The sequence below is a fragment of the Natator depressus genome, chromosome 2 (assembly GCF_965152275.1).
Source record: "Natator depressus isolate rNatDep1 chromosome 2, rNatDep2.hap1, whole genome shotgun sequence".
NCBI lineage: Eukaryota > Metazoa > Chordata > Testudines > Cheloniidae > Natator > Natator depressus.
The window spans coordinates 67194243-67209944 of NC_134235.1; the positions used below are offsets into that span (position 1 = coordinate 67194243).

The 15702-nt window shown below is 38.7% G+C and overlaps 1 protein-coding gene across 1 annotated transcript in view; it reads right to left on the reverse strand.

Annotated features, from left to right (window-relative positions):
* Nucleotides 1-1077: 1077 nt before the first annotated feature.
* The window catches only part of RP1 (RP1 axonemal microtubule associated), a 268493-nt gene continuing 253868 nt past the window's right edge, over nucleotides 1078-15702 (reverse strand). Inside the window, exons 52-59 of the mRNA XM_074944372.1 lie at nucleotides 14827-15049; nucleotides 10985-11139; nucleotides 10765-10840; nucleotides 8931-9009; nucleotides 8434-8722; nucleotides 6547-6625; nucleotides 3128-3203; nucleotides 1078-1256 (exon numbers count right to left, since the gene is read on the reverse strand). Of these exons, the coding sequence (XP_074800473.1) occupies nucleotides 1202-1256; nucleotides 3128-3203; nucleotides 6547-6625; nucleotides 8434-8722; nucleotides 8931-9009; nucleotides 10765-10840; nucleotides 10985-11139; nucleotides 14827-15049 (1032 nt within the window). The 3' untranslated portion in view covers nucleotides 1078-1201. The remainder of the gene's footprint in view (nucleotides 1257-3127; nucleotides 3204-6546; nucleotides 6626-8433; nucleotides 8723-8930; nucleotides 9010-10764; nucleotides 10841-10984; nucleotides 11140-14826; nucleotides 15050-15702) is intronic.

The following is a 15702-nucleotide window of genomic DNA, read 5'->3' on the forward strand; positions in this document are numbered from 1 at the left end:
GCCACAAGTCCTCCTTTTCTTTTATTAATTTCTCTCTCTCTCTAAGTGGTCTCAGTGCCACTAGATGGGACAGAACACCACACCCAGGAAGTGTGTTGGGTTACACTAGCGTAAGCAGATCTAGCATGTCTGTCTACCCATTCTGGGAAGCATGCTCTCAGCTGCAATGTAGACATACCCAAAGTTTAGGAGTGTTAAGAGCCAGGATTTGGGGTTGACTTTCAGAAAGGAAGGGGCACCTTGCAAAATTCACATCTAGAACTGGGTTTGCATTCTGATCAAGTAGTGTTCAATTCATGATTTTGTTTTAGGCCCATCTCTTCTATGAACACTAGAAGCACCAACACTAGTAAAGTCAAAATAAACAGATAGTGAGTTCGTAAATAACAACATATTCAGCCATAAATGCATTATTTATTATTATTATTTTGAGCATGTGGCAATTCAGAATTGTGGGAAAGGGAAGGTGTTAAGATTTTTCTCTGACAGCAGTTAAAAGCCAGAAAGAGGATGTAATGACTATTACTAATGACAGCTGATGGAAATTCTCTTGTAGGTTTCTCAGTAGGTAGAGCCTTGGGATCTAAAGGTTCCTGGATCAGTATTCTCCAAAAGATTATGCATCAAATGTCAATGGGAGGCCTGCACACACAGGGAGAACTAAATAATGGGTGTGAATTATTCAGTGAAGATAGAGCCAAGAGGTCAATTTTTTCCATGGGTTTAGTATTGTGGAGGTGCAGTAATGGGACACAAAATGCATGGTGGTGTGAAAGAGGTGTACGTTTTGTTTAAAAAGTGATGAGAAAATATAAATTTTAATAAATATTGATCCTGAAACAGATTTTACGCACGCATTAACTATGATTAACACACTTACACAAATCACCAAACAAAAATTGTTTTCCTAAATGCTACTACATATACCACATCCTGTGAATGCAGGTATCAAATGCAGAAAACCATGGTGTAGCTCTAAATTTCTGCTTTATTTACAGTTCAATTGTGCAAAACTGTTAAGAATTCCTAGTAGGGTTGCAATGTGTTGTTCACATTAGACCTATTTAATCTCCACTGATGTTTTTAATCTATTGTTTTGACAGTTCTCCATAATAGTTACAGTACCTTCATCATTATAAAATACAAATAAAACAAATCAGCATGAATCTGAAGAAGCAGCATATTCACTGTGAATCCTAGATTATGCATAAAGCTGCACTACAGTGCGTCCATCATTTTCATCCTCAGCAAGCCACCTTGAAGGAAAAATATAAAAAACCCTAATTGGTACATTAGGTACAGTATATCTGAACCCCAACAAACGGACAAGGAGTAAGGGTCTGCTTCTGCTCCTTCTGATTTCAATAAGAAATTTGGCATTGACTTTAACAGGAGCAGAAGTGAGCCAAAAGAATAAAAGCGCTGTATAGATAAGCTATAAATGGATGATTTCACTGAGTGGCACAAATCTTGGTCATTTTGGATTAAGAAAAAATATTTTAACAGATTATTGTATATCATATCATATTCCTAGGGCTAAGAATGATACTATTTAAATCTGATGCCTCTTTCTTGGCCCCCCACCCTGATTTCCACAGTAGCCCAGTTCTTCTCCAATAAAGCCAGTGGAAGCTTTGCCACTGACTTCAGTGGAAACAGGACTGGATCCAAAGTTAAAATGTACAGATGAAATACTAATGTTAATACATACGACTTTATAGGTAGCAATTTTTGTCTTCAAAAAGCTTTAAAAATAACTAAGACTTTCAACCCTTCTGTGAAGTATGTTGGATGGGCTAGATTCTCTTGGGTGATCTGGCCCCTTTGTTGCTCTGGTATAGCAAAGGGGCTGGAATTCCCTGGAGGCAAAAAAGGGGTGTTACCAGCTGCTGTGGAGACAATTAATCACCAGTTACTGGTGCAGCTGTGTCAGGGAGTAGAATGAGACTTGGCTGGAGTGCTATTAAGTGCCTTCTAATATTGGCTGGAGTAATGGCCCCTGGGAGCCATAGACGTGACTCTGCTGTAAAATGTCAGTGCCAACGCCAACCTCAGAATCAGGACACTACAATCAGCCCAGTAGATGATGGAAATAGTCAGAACCTGTTCCTATACCTATATACATAATCCATCCATGTTTCTTTAGTACACCCATCACCATGGTATCTTATTTTATATAAGGAATAACTGGAAAAGAGAGAGTAAGGCTAACCTTTTTACAAGACTCCACTAATTTTGGATGCTCAACTTGAGACACCTAGGACTTTTTCACAACCACTGTGAACTCACAACTCCAGCCAAAGTCAATGGGAGTTACAGGTGCTCAACACTTCTGATAATTAGACCCTAGAAGTCTGAAGCTAAATATCCAAAAGACCAAGACATCTAAAATCACAGGATATGTTGAATTTTTTGGCCTTAGTGACTTGCCCAAGTTCACAGAAGTATTTAGAGTCAGGATCAGAATCGGACTTTCTTGGCTCTCAAACCTGTTTTTGGACTACTACACTATAACCCTCTCTCTAAAAGCAGGAAACTTGTCTAATTTTTATACTTCTTTGTTCTGAGACTACATTAAAATGATATTTTGCATCTAAAAATGGAGGAACACAAACATAAATCTTTACTCGTGTTTGTTTCTGTTGTTTAATTTGAAGCTCTACAAAAATGCTAAGAATTCAGTGTATTGCAGGGAATATCACACTAAAGATATCATTCAGTTATAATTTCAATTCTGAGAAACAGGTGTATGGCTTCAATTTATCTGGCACATTTATGAATAGCTGTAAATTATCAGTATGTTCATTAATAGTTAAGGTTTAGGATGGGTTTCTGCTTGTACAGTACTAGTCTTAACCAATCCCTTCACCGCTTTTTCAGATCAACCCCCAAATTAGTTTTATGATTCTCTGTGGGTCCCACTTGCATGAAAAAGCCTTCCTTTTAGCTTTAACCTTGTATGGCTAAATAAATCTCATGGCCCCTCTTCCAAACGGACAAATAGACCCTGAAACTGAATGTTTTTTAAAAAAGCAATTGTGAAAATATAAAGTACAGTTTGCAGTATATGTTATTAAGAAAATAGCATTCCAGATAATGAAGACATTTAATGTATTGGCTTACAGACCTGCTGCAGTTGAAGCAATACACTTCATTTGTAGATGCATCTGTGATTTCTACTTTTTCCAGAAACCAGCCACTTGCTATAGAAGGGAAAAAAGACATTTAATGTAACTCAAATGCAAACAAAGTATAGAAAAAAAGTTTCATTTTCCAGTCCTCCTGTGATTCAGCACCATCACATGTATCCAATATAAATAACAAAACTGAAACACAGATAATCCAAGTTATTACCAACTCTTCTTCATTTTTAAAGAACATTCCCTTGATCTTTTTGACAGAAAATAAAAAGGTAAGCTTTGATTACATCTAAAATCATTTTTTTCAGCACTGAAAGGAGCAGTTAGTAAGTTAAATGAAGCAGAGTGCACAGCCATATGGCACAAATTCTTGAAATTAGATTTTGCTGTTTTTTTCCAGTGTGAAATGTTATCTAAGAACATACTACATGGCTAATGTAGTTTGATCTACATTGGCTGCCAAAGTAATAATAAAAAAACTGAGAGAATTTGTAAGTAGAAACAATCCTTAAGGAAATACAATGCTCTTAATAAAGCAATGGGAAAACAAGGCTTTTTGGCTGTTTTTTTTTCTTTTTAATGAATTTATTTAGATTTGTGCAAACTAACTGGTGAGTATGAATGTTAGGTCTAATTCAGAAAATCACCCTATTCAGGAGAACACTCAAAGATGTGGTTAACTTTAAGCATGTGCATAAGTTCCACTGAAGTCTATGGAACTTCAGTGGAGGCCTATAGCAACAGAAGGCAATTAAGGAGTTCATGATCTTCAGAGGTGAAGAACTCTACACATCAGACTTTGAACAAACATCTTTCAAGTTTTCATTATGGAAGTTTTCATCTTTAAACAAACTGGTGCCTTTTGGGAATGTTTTGCCAAATTGAGAAATATCTGTGGTCCTGCTGCACAGTTGACTTATGCCACAGAGCTCCTTGTTTCATTTAATATTACAGTGTGAACACTGTTTTTACTGTAGTGAATACACCATTACTGTCTTGATGTTTGTTCTTTAGAAGTTGGGTTTGACCGTAGAAGTATTTCATGTATGCACTTGGAAGCCAAATAGAAAAAATACTATTATTTGTTGAAATTGTATATGGGTGTCTCTGTGCATAATTTGTATGTTTTGGGAATAAGATACAATTTTATAATCCTTTAATCTGATTTGCAGAACCATGGACAGGAGTATAAAACAGGACAAAAAATCCTTCACAAAATGTTTTACAGCATCTCACCTATTTGCATAAAAAGGTCAAAGCTTGCCAAAGTTTCTTATTGCTCATGAATGGTTATTAACTGATAATTATGTAGAACCTAGGATATAAGGATGCCCACATTCTCAGTCTCCAGTTCCCAAGAGTCACTTATAGAGACAGTGAAGTACTTTTGGTACTCTTCTAATTACACCTTCTGAATTGTTTCATATATCACAGACACTACTCATAAGATCTGACATTTCATGGAAATCTCTGTGACTTGTGCACATTATTAGTGATTATTAAAAATCTCTCTCTCTATCTCTCTCTCACACACACACACACACACACACCCTTAAACACAAAGGAAGGCCTTGCTGCTGTCCTGAAGAGTTTACAGTCTAGGGCTTTACTGTGATCCAGGGAACTCCAATTGACTTCAGTGAGAGTTCCATGCTTGGGGGGCTTGTTGAATCTGGGCCTATATTAGACAACATCAACAAATGTAAAACAGAACACTGTGTGGCATTTATGTTAAAGGAGAGTGTGGGGGTTACAGATAATGTGTAGCAGAAAGGAAGTGTTCTCTTTGGGGTAGGAACAGTCTTTTTGTTCTGTGTTCGTACAGCGCCTAGCACAATGGGGTCCTGGGCCAGGCCTGGGGCTCCTAGACACTATGGTAATATATGTAATAATAATAAACATAAGTGTTGCTTGAAGAGAGTTTTAGGGAGAGATTTGAAGCACAAAGTGAGGGAGTTAGGTGGGATGACAACACAGCCACTGTTCAGAGCATAGGAGTCAGCACTATCGAATGTGGCATAAGGTGCAAGGACAGAGAGAGGAAAGATAGTCTTGTTGTGGAGGTGCTGGACTGGGATTCAGAAGACGTGGATTCAATTCCTGGCTTTGCTATGGACTTCTGTGTGACCCTCTGTGAATTTCCCAGGACCTTAGTTCCCCATCTGTAAAATGAGGATAATAATCCTTCCTTTCCTTTGCCAGACTTGTCTATTTACACTAAATTATTTAGGAAAGGAATAATTTCTTACTATGTGTGTGTATTCAGCACCGAGCACAATAGTACCCCAAGTTCTGTTGGAGTCTCTAAGCACCACTGTAACATTATGATTATTATTATTAATATTAAATAAAAAGGAGTATTAAGATGAAAGGTTGAGGGAGAGAATAAACAGCAGGAGGAGGAGTAGTGGGATTTTATTTATTATAGATATTTTAATAGATACTTTTTTAAAAAATTCCAAATTAGCCATCAGCTCATTTTGATGAACAATCACCGCAAAGTTTCTAGGTCATACAGCTTCCAAAAGATAATGATACAGTGTTGTGTGGGTTGTGACAAAGTTAGCAAAAAATTGTCCAACCTTGGAGTCAGCAGGACCTGCCATCATCACAGATTTGTCAGTACTTCCTAGTTATGATAAACTTGTGACCCCTTCTAATGGCCCACGTTGTCAAATAAATGTGAATTTTATTTGGCTTTTTAATTAAAGCATTGGGATCAATATCAATTGATTTTTGTCACATCAGATAGGGGAGTTTTAGCTGAGTGATCTGACCAGAATAGCTCAGATTTCTTAGGTTCAAGCTATAGGTTGTTCTCTGATTCCAATTTTATATTTCTAGTGTACTTTTTTTTTCACTAGGACTGTTAACTAAAAGAATATAAGTTCAAGACAGTATATCCTGGGAGTATTACTTCTTTTGCTTTGTTAACGTCTGGTCTTAAGGAATACTAATGTTGCATAGTTAAGTATGGCTTGGGGTTCTCTCTCTGGTGCTACATGTTGTCTTCAATTCAAACTTCTAAACAAACCAATTCTTACAGTCTCTCTCTCTGATTTTTTTAGATAATGCACCAAAATATACAAATGTTTCAATCTAGTCTTTACTTTTAGGGCTCAATCCTGCAGTATTTAGTAGGAGTTTGGGGTGAATAATGACTGCAGGATCAGACCTTGAGAGATGCAGAAGTATGCCAATGTGATAGGTTTCTTTTATAAACCATGGGCTAGATCCTCAGCTAGTGTAAATCAGTGTGACTCCATTGCTACATGGATTTACTCCAGCTAAGGAGCAAGCTCTATATCAGTTGCAATGAGTTTACAGGCATTTCCAAATGTCAAGCAGATCCTTAAAATCTATATTCTGCTTACAAACATATTGAAAACATATAGAGAGTACTTACCAAATCCTTTCCCATCATGGCCAATTTCAATTGAACGCAGGCTTCCTAACCTCTTTGTTTTAATCCTGAATATGTCAGACTTCAAAATTGAAAAAGAGGCAGCTATTAAAATATAATAAGTCAAAGTCTGTAAAGTAGCATGCTTGCTTAGCTCAGTTTTGAGACCGTTCAAATGTAACCGAATGGAAGAAAACTAGATGGCTGACAATCTAAATGCATTACTACTAATGTAGGTCTTTTGGTATAGGCTTTGTGTTGCTAGTCTTCCTTCAGTTTAACATGAAAGATGTACTACTCAAGTTATATTCGAATGATTCTTACCCTTTTATTGGTTTCCACACACAAGAGAGATGTTTCTGCTTGGTACATTATGAATTGCCAAGCAGATAAAGTAATAAGACCTTTTATTATTTTTGGTTTATGAGACACAAACATGCCTCTGAGAATATAAAGATAAGTGATTTTTATTCTGTTTACTGTCAGACCTCTCAAATGCTCCACATTTTGGTTCAAAATATGTGTTTGTTTCACAGGAAGGAGAAACAGCAACTTTTCCCATTTCGGCATTTCTCCAAGAAATCAAAAGGCGACCATGGCACCCATCTTCAGGGAATGCAGTTGGATTGCTCCAAGGTTTTCCATCTATCTGCCCCCATGTCCCAGGGGACCAGGAGAAGCTGGTGAATGTTAGAATCTGCTTGCTCCTGCAGATTTAGTTTCTCTATGCTCCTTCTGCCTGCAGCAACCCCTTTTCCCACCTCCACTAACCCTCTGCCCATGGAGGATGCCATATGGGTGAAGATCCACCAGAAGACATTGGCAGGCAGCATGGCCAGAGCTACTCAGGACAACTGTAAGTGAAGAAGGTCTTGGAATGGTTGGGAGTTCAGCTACAGAGTATGAGATTATGATTTAGGACTCAAGAGTAAAATACCCAGACTAGACTCAGTCATCACCTGTCAAGAGTCATTAAGGAGAAAATCGGAGGAGGGAAGATAGTCTATTTCCTGTTTCATGGGAAGCTCCAAGGCCAGGCGTGATCAGCATGACACCACCAAACAGTTTAAGGTAACCTTGGGTGGACAACAGGATCTATGCTTATGTGGTATTTGCCAATGTAATATGTTAAACAAAGGTGGTGGGGGGAGAGAGGAAAGAATATTTTATTCATGTATTTGGTCACGATGCAGATACTTTGTGGCTATGACATGACATGGATTTTCAGCTTACTGTAGCCAAGCACCTGACAATGTCCTGGAGTAGAAGGACATCAGACTCTGACCGGAATGCCTGCTGTCCTTTTATCTGGTTATGTGGCTGCACCACATTTGTGGCTGACAGGACTCTTGACAGTGCCAGCTTCCATGACAAATTTGAATGCTGGAATTTAGTTGGGTAGTATACTTCCACCCAGTATGCATATGCAAGCACTAGTGTTCCAGGTTTGCACAGAAGCAACACACATACACAAACACTTTGTATTTGCATGATGCCTGTAGAAAAGTGGGTTCATTCAGATGCCACAGCAATGGGCCTAAGAAACAGAAAGGCCCCAGAGGCACTTAGAGTCACTAGAAGTAAGAGATTCTTCACTTCTATTAGAATAGAAGTCCTGGAATAGCTACTTTATCACATGATCATTCTGGTGAGAAGGTTAAAATGTAGGATTGTGTTTGTTTTGGTGGTTTGATGAGATTTTTTTTGGAGACTTTATCAAGGGTTTAATATACAATTTCTAGCCAAACACTTAAAGATGGCTGGGCTCATGTCTCATGTAGTGACTTGGAAAACAACAGGAGGCTGCAGTTCCTTAAAAGTCCTGACCATGAATGACCTGTCCAATCTGGAGACAAACACATCATATAACATAGACTCTGCAGTGCTTACCTTTCCTCTTTCAAAAGGATCTTGATGCTGCAGTGGTTTAGTGAGCTGAACTAATTCAGATGAGTCCTCATCCCCAAATAAAATTACATGCACACTGGCATCCGTTCCTGCTCCCTTCTTGTCACCAGTATACACTTTAATTATGTAGTCTACCAGACTTGTCGGAGGGCTTTTTTCCTTATTTAAAGCATGATCTGTTTCATTTTTGAGTTTAAGTCCTTCCCTGCTAACAAAAGATACTGGGATCTCTCTCCTTATTTCAGGTTCCTGGGCATCCAGAGAGAACACTCTGCAAGGCAAAACCATATACAGTAATGTGAAACTGTAGTATATGTTAAGTTAGAAAAATATGAATTTCTATCTGAGTGCTAAAGAGAGGCTCTAGCATGGATATTTTTGCTAAATACCCAGCAATTAACATACTATGTAACAAAAGTCGCTTTTGATCAATTGTCTGATTGATGTTTTTAAGATTAGCTTAAAAAGACCAAGCTTACTCATTCACTTCAAATATGTAGACAGGTTCTTGTTTTAGTGCTTCCTTCAAATGTAAAGTTTTAACATCCAGTTTGCAGTCTACAAACAGAAAAAATAAAATTAAGATACTCAATTGTACAGCCAGGATTTATGTGGAATCTGGCAATGATATAGTTACAGTATTCTTATTATACTAAAAATATAGCTTCTTAGTCAATCAAAATACAACTAAAGTGCCCGCTTCACAAGTTTTGCACCATTATAGCTTCCCCTATTGAAATGCTCTAATTGCAGGATTTCCATTCTAAACTTCAACTTTCAAGTTTAGGGCAAGATTGTTCTCTGATCCTAGGCAGATTTGAAAAAGCATCGGGCCCTCCCCATCCCCTGGATAGGCCATGCAGGTCTGACTCTGAGCATGACTGGGTGGTGGTGGGGGAGCAAGAGCTGTGCATCTGATACTCTCCCTGCAGGTAGTGGTTGAGGAGAGCTCCCTCGTACAACAGCTAGAGGTATTGGCCAGACAGAAGGGGTGAAATGAGCTGCATCCCAAAAAGGGATGTTGCAACTTACTTCCCACCCAGCACAAAAGGGGAGAAGAGGAAGGATTGAACTCTGAGTCACAATTCCTTCCCAGGGCTGCTGCTGTGACACTGCAGCTACATAATGCCCATTATTCAGGCTGAGTTTATTGGCTCTATTTAGCTTTTAATGATTAAAATATATTTTCCTCCCTTTGCCCTAGTTCGGTAAACTAGGAATCCCAACAGCTTTAATGATCTTAATAAGGCCACTAAGCACTTAGTCCATGGATGATTTTATAAACGTAGTCCAAGGAAGATGATAAACTTGAGGGACCAATTTGACCACCCTTACTCACGGCAGTTATTACTTTACTACATGAGTAGTCCCTCTGAAATCAGTGATACTACTATAAATCAGTAAGGGTGGCAGAATCTGGTCATACTTAAGCTTGACACTGCCTCTCTGAAGTGTGTATTACAGCACACATTTAACTGATGAGACATTTCAAGCCTTTTGTGCAAGATCACAGTGAGTCAATGGCTGTCAGGAATAAAACCCAAGAGTCCACACAGACAGTTTACTGATTAACTTCTAGACAGTCTGACTCCTTCAAAATGAAAAATAAATTAGGCAGATAATTATGAAAAATAAAGTCTCCTGCTTTACCCCAGAATCTTGCATTGCCAAACAGTATTTTCAGACATGCTTGGAAAAACCTTCTTTCTCTTGTTTTGCCTGTCACCCTTTGGCACAGTTTTAGTGGACACATTCAGTGATTTAGAACAGTCAGTCCCACAGATGCTCTGAGCTGTTCAACAACTTTTATTATTGAGATGGAATGCAAAACAGAAGTGTTGAACCAAAAAGTAGTTCACTGCATTAGTAATCATTAATAATACCTTGCTCTGATCCCCAGTGAGTGGTCAGCAGAGCTGGGAATATAAATAAAAAGTACTGAATCCTTGTACTAACCATTAGACAGACAGTGCTCCCCTCCCTATATTTTCATGAGCTATATTTAATATTTTCCTAAATTATTTACTGGGATAACAGAGAATTTGCTTCATTTTCTTTTCTTGGGAAAGGAAATAGTTTACTTCCTTGATGCAATCAACTATGTGGTCTTTAGTTCCTTGGATTTTAGCTAGTCAAGACCTAGATCTTTGCCATGTCAGATTAGAACCTAATAACAGCCAGAAGAAATCATTATGGACCTGATCTCACAGTCTGTGCACAGTAACCCATTACCTTAAATAGGAGTTTTGCCTGTGCAAAGACTGCAGGATCAGGCTCATTGGATATCAGTTGTATCTGGCAAAAGTAACTTACTTGTTTTGCTGCTGATGGAGAGGACAACTTTATGCAGTTCTCCCAGGTCAACAGCATCCATTTGAGCTGTAAATGACTGCAAAAAACATTATCCAATGATACAATCATAAGATATATTCAATACACTATATTATATAGGAAGAAAAGAAACAAAGATTACAAATAGAATATAAATGAATGAACTTAAGGAGAAATTTCCCATAACTTTGAAAGGAAATACCTCATTGTCCTCTCCTTGCTGGGGATTCTGCAATGGCCAGCCAAGGATTCTGTCTCCTGTGTCACCATTGATTCCACACACACACACAGTCACAAGTACTACATTCCTCTTGTTCAAAACATTGCTGGAAAACACTGTTACATGATATGTAATCACTGCAAGATCAAAAGGAGAGACATCCTGTCACTACCACAAAACAACTTTCCATAGGTATTTAACATTGCAGCAACGTACAGTCTGCTGAAATGAGACAATTCAAAAATTGATAGAGATAACAAAATAGTGAAGCAATCAAACTGTTTCCAGTTTTTTTCTTAATGTTATTCTGCAACTCCCTTTGACAAACATTAGTAATTGTCATAAACCCACAAATGAATGGTCTGCAATTTTTGGTTAAAACAGTAGACCCCGGAAGTTTAATTTGCCTTTTCACATGGTTAAGGACAACACCCACATTCTGGAATGAATAAATAGCTCCTTTTTACCTGGGAAATACATAACGAGTAAAAAAAAGTCAATGAGATTCAGGCTCCTAAGTCACTTGGGCACTTTTGAAATTTTGACTGAATGTGGTTTGGGCCTTGGATATAGTCAGCATGGACAGTACCTGAGTACATTTTAAACTGTTTGAAGTTTAGGGACCAGATTCTCAACTGGTGTAAATTAACAAAGGTCCATTGAAATCAAAGTGGCTATGTCAAGTTACACCAGCTGAGGATCTGGCCCTATCCATTTACATTTTCTTAACAGAACTAAATTATCTTAAAGTACTGGATATTCAACTCTCTTCAACTTTCAATCACATTGTTTGCTGCTGCTCCTGCACTACTGGAGAGGCAGATGCATCTTGTTCTTCCAAAAGGCTTTTGTAGTTTCGGGGTAATAGCTCAGACTCATCAACCCCCTTCAGCCTGCTGGCACAGAGTGGCCACCTACATCCTTTGAAAGGCAAAGAAGCTATCCAGGTTCAGGATGACCAGAAAGCATGTTGTTTCCTCTGACAGCCTCTATGTCTAGTGAACACTAAAACGTGCAGGGTTCACTATATGAACCAAACTTTGCACAGGTCACACAGACCTAGCTTCACACCTGGTATACAGGGGCCATCTTTAGTGGTGAGGAAGTAGCTCTTGTTCCATGCCGAATGGATTTCATAATCCCATTTTATAACATGTATCCCTTTTAACAATAAAACATATAATTTAAACAATTTGAAATAACTGTAATATCTTCAAAGTTTGGTTTATCTGATGCTATACTTATGGTTCCAGAACTGTCATTTATCCTTATTAGTTATACTATAGTCAAAACAATATTAATTGGATTAATTAATTACTTAATTAGCAATGTGACAATTAGCCACTTTTTAGATTGGTCACCTCAAGTGCAGGAATACCTGTGTACTTCCCCATCTCACCCACAGACCAAAGTGGTGGGAGGAGCACAGCTGGGTTTAAAATGGAAACCAAGAGTTGATGTTAACTATGGAGCTGAACCAACCACTTAGTCATAAAATCTGTTATTCAGGCAGGAAGGAAGGGAGAGCAAGAGAAACAAAGAACGTATGCAATAGGGAGGGAGGAGCATGAGCAGCCTTCTAAGGGGAGAAATGTGAGCAAAAAACCTGACTTCAAGACTGAGCTTGATACATTTATGGAGGGAATGGTATGATGAGACTGCCTACGATGGCATATGGCCGATCTGCGACTGCTAGTAGCAAATATCCCCAATGGCTGGTGAAGGGACACAAGATGGGGAGGACTCTGAGTCACTATAGAGAATTCTTGCCTGGAGTCTGGCTGTTGGGTCTTGCCCACATGCTCATGGTCCAACTGACTGCCACATTTGGGGTCAGGAAGGAATTTTCCCCTGGGTCAGATGATCAGAGACCCTGGGGTTATTTTTGCCTTTGTCTGCAGCATGGAGCATGGGTCACTTGCAGTTTTAAATTAGTGTAAATGGTGGATTCTCTGTAACTTGAAGTCTTTAAATCATGATTTGAAGATATCAGTACCTCAGCCAGAGGTCAGACTAAGTGATCATGATGGTCCCTTCTGGCCTTAAAGTTTATGAGTCTGTGATTTAAAAATATGGCAGAGATGCAGGGCTGTTTTGCACAATAAATTCTGTAAAACATTGTGCATCAAGGATCACTTTGAACTCCACATGTGCTACCTGTTGTGGAGCTGTTTAAAGCACTCTTGGACATAAAAAGGGAAAGACTTGGGGGGAAATGTGCCTCATGCTATACGGCCTTTCTGCTTCACTGTGACTACAAAATATATTTACAAATCCCTCCTTGCAGATTTCCGAGGCATATGCAGAAACAGATAAATACAAATGTGATGCAGTCCTTACCTGGAGAGTTATCAAACAATATGTTCTCAAAAGAGAGTAGTAAATATTATATACACACATAGAACATACACTATTTTATATAATAGTAATAACACTACCATTTATGACACATCAGAAGGGCTCAACGTGCTTTACAAAGGAGGTTAGTGTCATTATGTTACAGAAGGGGAAACTGAGGCACTGAGAGGTGACATGAGTTGCCCAAGGTCACCCAGCACACCAGAGGCAGAGCTGGGAACAGAACCAAAGTCTCCAAAGTCCCACTCCAGTGCTCTCTACTCATAATTCCACACTGCCTGACTGTGTGTGTATGTGTGTGTATATATATATATATATATATACACACTTGTGTGTTTTAGCGATTAGTCTCTTCCATGAGGCACACCTGAGTGCCTAGATATTTTTAATAACCATTTGGATTCTGTGTATAAAAGGTGAAAACAATAGACCTTATTCTGCATTCCTGCAGAGAGCTCTGAGAAGTATGAATTCTGATTCCCAATTCTGGCATTTAAGCGTTTAGTGCTAGCCAAAGCATTCAAGAAAAAGAACATGATCATACTGAGATTACTCACTTAAAGTTAGGCATGTCTCTGAGCACCTTGCTGAATCATGGGCATAAGGGCAAATAAGGTCAATGGAAGGACTAGCACTGAATTCAATAGGCTTTGGATCAGGTCCTTAGTGAGCGGACTCAGTGTCCACACTCAAATGAATGGATGCTCTTCTGAGTAAGAACTAAATACAAACTGATTAAATATTAAATAAAAAAAATTATTTGGCCTGTTTTGCCAAGGGTATATTCTGATAAATACTAAATCTGAGGAAGAGCTCTGAGTAGTTCAAAAGGTTACCAATAAAAGTTAGTTCTATAAAAGATACTACATCACTTACCTTGTGTCTCTCATATCCTGGGACCTACAACAACACTGCAAACATTTGATTTTGTGTCATTTGGGATTGTACAGATACTTACTATCTCACTTGTAAAAATATGAAAGAGTGAAAAGACTGTTTCAGATTAAAAGATCCCTTCTGCTTTGCTAAAACAAAGATGGTGTCTATAAGACAAATTTTGAGCTAATTTTTAACAAGCATAATTATCTGGACTGTACAAACACAAGAAAAATAAAATCACTTGTTCGAAGGTGAGCTATAATAAGTAGTGTTGTTAGCACCACCAGCAGCAGAACAAACAGAGAAGAAACAAAGAAAGGAACATTTCCTAATGCTGTTCTATATGACTCACAATGTTCATAGACAATAAATAAAAATATATTTCCACTGCATACTTTATAGTACAGAAATTAAGAGAAGTGAATAATATTTTCCCTAATAGATATCTTTTGAATTCTGATCTGGATTTTATTAAATGTTAAATGAAGACAATAAAATATCCTGCTTTGATAAAGATTTCAGTTTTATTATTAGAACTTGTTAACCTTCTGGACCATTCTACCTCTTTAATATAGATTTATACCTACCAGAAAGTGCTGCTTTTAATGGCCACTCTACAGGGAGCTCAATCCATCTGTCTCCATTAAGAGAAGAAGAAAGTGTTTTATTTATAGAGAGACTAAAGGTATCCAGGGTTGCTGTGTTCTGCATTTTAAAGTGATGAAGAGACAACTGGGATGTGTTATTTCCCAAACTCTGAAGCCCAAATCTCACTTTATAAAGCATCCCTAAGTCAGATGGGAAATGTACCTAGGGAGTAACAAAACAAAAAGTTAACGTCCAGAATGATAAAAAAAAAAAAAAGAGTGGATTTTCAAAAGCTCTCAGCATTGGCTTAATTCTGCTCCCACTGAAGTCAACGGCAAAACTCCCAGTAAGTTCAAAGGCAGCGGAGATCAGACAACAGCGAGTGCTTTCCGAAATCCCATATTTATCCTTTAGTGTTAGGGTGACCATACATCCCGTTTTGGCCAGGACAGTCCCTTTTTTAAGCCCTGTCCTGACTTTTTTGGCAAATGGGACAAATGCCCACTTTTGTCAAAAAAGTGGGGTGCGGTGCGGAGGAACATGCTGGGGGGTGGTGTGGGGATGGGGGAGCGGAGATGCCAGCCCCAGGCAGGGGGGAGGTTGGGCTGGAGGTGGGAGGAGGAAGGGTTCCACTGCATGTGGGATCGGCAGGGTTAGAGTGATCAGTGGCAGCTGGGGGCGCCTTTGGCGAGTAGCTGGGGCCAACCCCATGAGGGAGCCATCAGGCAAGCAGCTGGGCCAGCCCCATGCGGGGGTACTTGGGGCTGGCCCCGCACGGTGTCCCATTTTCCCTTTGGGAAATATGGTCACCCTATTTAGTGGTGTTCCTTCTATGCTAATAAGAAATCAGTCCAGACTCAAATTCAAATTACATA